The sequence below is a fragment of the Achroia grisella genome, unplaced genomic scaffold (assembly GCF_030625045.1).
Source record: "Achroia grisella isolate CSIRO2021 unplaced genomic scaffold, CSIRO_AGI_Agris_v1 utg515, whole genome shotgun sequence".
Lineage (NCBI taxonomy): Eukaryota > Metazoa > Arthropoda > Insecta > Lepidoptera > Pyralidae > Achroia > Achroia grisella.
In genome coordinates this window covers 4,533,966-4,538,632 of record NW_026712908.1, presented here as the reverse complement: position 1 = coordinate 4,538,632, position 4,667 = coordinate 4,533,966, and the positions used below count along the sequence as shown (strand labels likewise).

General features: G+C 32.7%; 1 protein-coding gene across 1 annotated transcript; it reads right to left on the bottom strand.

Annotated features, from left to right (window-relative positions):
• Nucleotides 1-953: 953 nt before the first annotated feature.
• On the bottom strand, nt 954-2,570 carry LOC131847087 (uncharacterized). Its single transcript, XM_059196544.1, has one exon. It carries the CDS (start codon nt 2,558-2,560, stop codon nt 1,088-1,090), a length of 1,473 nt encoding a protein of 490 aa, XP_059052527.1. The 5' UTR covers nt 2,561-2,570; the 3' UTR covers nt 954-1,087.
• Nucleotides 2,571-4,667: the final 2,097 nt, after the last annotated feature.

The following is a 4,667-nucleotide window of genomic DNA, read 5'->3' as shown; positions in this document are numbered from 1 at the left end:
TATGTATCTATTCTACTCGCGGGTAACAGATGTATGTTATAAAAATATGAGATATTGTTGTAATTTACATTATGTTGTGATTACATTATATTGGTATTAATCATGCATTATAAATCATTCTTATCAGTACTGACATAAATATATGTCAGTACTGATAAGAATGATTATTCTATTTGGATTTCTTCATTAACAACAGACTAACTTGCGGCTCAACTGATGGTAAGTAATTACCGCCGCCCATGAGCACCCGTAACAGCAGGGGAATTCCAAGTGTGTTGCGGTCCTATTAAGAAGGGAGCTCTTTTCTTGTAGATTTTAATATTGTATAGGTTTGAAAATGCCATTATTGGAAGATGTGGTTATAAGTCCGTTGATTTTTTCACCTACAGGCAGGAAAGGTGTAGGTAAACTAAATTTCAGTGGTATTATCACCAATAATAAAAGCTTCAAAAACAATAACTTATAAAATAAGATTAAAGATGTTTTTATTTTCGTGAAATTTTCTAATGGTCTTCAATTTCATTTTAAATTTTCAAAAAATGGAATTATACTACACATAAAATATTCAGTTATTTTTTAAACAAAACTTTAGAGCAATGTATGAAATTTTTAAATGTATGTACAATGCACTTTTAAATGTATGAAAGTGATATAATAAATTCATATTAATATTTGTTTTTAATAATTAGAAATTAAATGGAAACTAAAAATTCAAATTCAAAATTAGATAAACAAACTTAATATCAAACATAAGTTTTTAAAAAAAGAATATCTTTTAATGTTTAAAATAAAAAAATATATATTTTATAATGTTGCATGTATTTATTCATTGTTTTGCTACTAGAACTAGTATAGTTATTTACAAAATAAATACTTAAAACCTAATATTGCACGTATTATGTAATACTTAAATAATTAAACAACAACAACAATTTATTTTAACGGAACCCAGAACAATTATTGAACTCGGAATCGACATTGCAATAAGGTATCTAATTTAAAATTTAAATGATTTTTTCAGCTCAGGCATACCAATTTCACTTCAAAGTATATTTATTACTTTAAGCAGAATGCATTTTTATTAAATTCATTTATGAAGAAGAGAACCATTGTTATGACTGTAGTATTGCTTATTTTTCTTATTATAACTCTGCGACGGAGTGACGTCATCCATATCTCCCTCTTTATCTTGATGAGCAGTCATATGCCTGGTCAGGTGATGCCTTTCCCTGAAACTCTCGTTACAAACAGGACATTTTAATTTCTCTTCTCTTTTTCTCTTATTCGGATCTGCTTGCGACTCGCTTTTGTGATGTGTACGCATATGGTACACTAAATCTGAGGTCATTCTAAAACTGATGCTACATTTAGCGCAAACATTTTGCGCGGGCAATGAGAATGCTGCTAATGTTGGTGGAAGCAGCGTACTTAGAATTGCTGCAGCTGGGTTAGCTATCAAAGGATTTACTGGCTCTCTGGGCGGCACTGGAAATTTCATAAAATCAGCATTCGGCTGTTGGAAATTCTGTACACCGAAAGGATATGACGAGCCGGTCGGAAGATACGGGATCTCAGGTCTGAATGGCAGAAAGTTCAATTTGTTCGATGGTAACTGTGCCTTTGGCTCCGCATGTTTATCTTGATACTCCATACTTTTATTATAATTTACATTTGACCGTTGTGCCAATGGTTCTGTATAATTTGGAGACGAAGATTGCATATTTTGAGCTTTAAAGAAACTGTTGCCGTTTAACAAATGTGCTGGTGTAAGCAAATTGTTAAAGGCTGGTGTCTTAGTAAAAGAAGTTGATGGTGGACTTGAAGCTGAGAGCGGTGGACTCACAGAGTTTTGGTACAGCAGATTATCAGGACTCATCGATGGATTTGGAGATCGGATGACGTAATTAGATACCTTTGTGAAAGCACTTTTCGGAGACATTTCCTGTGGTTTATCTGAATATCTATTTTCGTACCTCGCTCTTGATTGCATGCTGATCAGTGTGGGATCATCAAAGATTTTATTCTTGTGTTCTGGCAGGAACTTAGGATGTCTAGCTGCACTTTCGTTAGAGTTCGGGCGACTTCTTGAACGATCTGAGTTCTCAGAATCACTGCAATACATAGACTTACTGGGATATTCATCAGTGCCAACATCTATATTGATATCTGAACCAAAACTTGGTGATATGTTATTATTCACACGAATTTTGTCATCATCTTGATCCTTAGCATCCATTCCATTTTCATTCGAATATTCACTGTGTTTATAAATTTCTGGAATTCTCTTCTGAGACTGATCCCATTCATCACTATTAAATAATTGCTTTGAAACTCTCAGCTGCCTCTCAGGTTGCTTCGCTCGAAGTTTTTCATCGGGCATCATCAGGAACGCCACATCGAAAGACCGCTTCGATGCCTTTCCAGGATTTAAAACAGTAGACTGCATGTCTGTCTTCGAAATATGCGAAGTTCTTGCACTTTCAATATTAAGATTATTGTCTTTTGCATCTGGCGATGCTTCTTTATAATTTTGATAGCTACTTTGAATGTCCATTGTCATTGTTTTGTCATTTAACTTACGACACACAAACTAAAACTTTCTACGCTATTATCGCGGCGTAAATCGTAGAGACGCGTGCGTACTGCCCGACGGGAACTTTACGAATGCGAGCGTAACATAAGGGTGAAAAATATATAAGTGGGGTTTTCAACTACCCTTAGCAGAGCTTCTGAAGTTGAGTGGGCGTGGCGGGGACAGCCAATAGTCGTACGGCGGGAGGCGGGAAAGTATCTCGTCGGCCAATACGAGGCATTCAATGAGATGAAGAGCAGGAGAGCTCAATCACCGGGTCAAGATAATAATAACAGCCGCGAATTGAGAGCGCATTGAGTAGCGGTAGGGTCAGCTTAACAATAGCATTATGATATTGAAATCCATGAGTCGCTTTTTGTTTGTTGTAACGTCAACAAAAATATAATATCAAAAGAATGCATTGTTGATATTAAGCATTTTAATTGATGCATAATAATATAAATTAAAAACTGATGCAAAAATATGAAAACTGAAAGTTATATTCAGTAATGTAGTTAGTGTGGTCAAAATCATCCTCTTACATTACATATATTACATCTTCTGAGTTCTGAAGAGAGACTTAAATAAGTTGTTATGATAAATTAATATTTAAAATAAAAACCAATTTCAATTTAAATAATTTATTATAGTAACATTTTTATATTCATAATAGAATTACAAACTGAATATTCTATATTTTTATATAATTGAAATTTAATTTTTAAAATATATTTTTAATGATAATGAACATTTGGTATGCTACTTTTGTAATAGTATCTTGAGAACTAGCCAGTCGATGATTCAAATATATACACATAATAAAAAACTAGAACGACATCCAAATAATGTTTTTGCTAGGAAAAATGTTCTTTATTGGAATAAAGAAGTTTTTCAGCTATTATTTTATATTTATCTTGTCCAAACATGGCAGTAGGAAAACTCCAGCGATTATGATTGCTATAAATATGTTTTATATGTCGCATAAAAAATGATACTTCTTCCATAGTCGGCCTAACCCTCGAGTGTATGGATGAGATTGCGAATAATGCTATTAACACAGACGCTTCTTCTCAAATTGATATCTTACTCGAGAGCATTACAAAATAAAATAAACCCAAAGCTGAAGTAGATAGTGTTGAATATGATGTGAAAGCTGCTAAAGTTAATACACTGAAAATTTTCAAGGAACTTGTAACTTTGCTGCAAGGGTTCGTAGAGGCTAGAATTGTTTGCGCAACTTTTATTGAGATGTAAAAAGAAGATCCAAATGAGAGTTCTGTTCGGTAGTCGGTAACGATAATAAGATAGGCGCAGACGTTAAAGGAAACCCATTTGTCAGATTTTAGCCATTTTTTTCACCATTCGTTCGCTCTCAATGAAAATCTGTTCCATTTATTTTGCGGGGTGTGCTAATGAGATTTTAAGAGAATATTTTTAGTTATAATTACTAATTCATCAGTTTTTATATTTACAACTTTGAAGCCGTAAATGGAATATATAATTTCACGTATTATTTGCGTATGTTAATAAATATATTAATATTTATAATGTTATGATAATTTGGTATATATTTTTTTCTACACACTACAAAGCATATGATCACGATTGTGTTAATCTTTATTCATAGTCTTCTTGAGGACATCTAACCGAATAGAAGGTTAGTCACTGTTGTCTGTCAAAATTCTTTATTAGACTGTGTTCGGTATACAAAAATATGTAATAAAATTGTTAATAGAAAATACAAAACTTAAAGATTTCTGATTCCTGCGATACAAGCCTTGAGTTTAGTGCAGGGATTGCTGTTAAATATTTTTTCAATAACCATTATTGTAAATTGTACAAATAAATAAATATGGCCAGTACGTCAGCAACATTCACCATTTCTTGATTTCCGTTTTAAAATAGAATTATAGACCTGAACTTAGCTACCACAAGTCGACATATAATCTCAAACCAAGAGAAGATTGTACTGTTAGGTACTACTGGACTAATACTGTGTCAACATTTTATTATTATTTTGTCGTATAGATTAGTTGTAGTGTTTTGCTACCCTAGTTTATATTTTTTATGTTATATTCAAACTTAGGAGAATCGT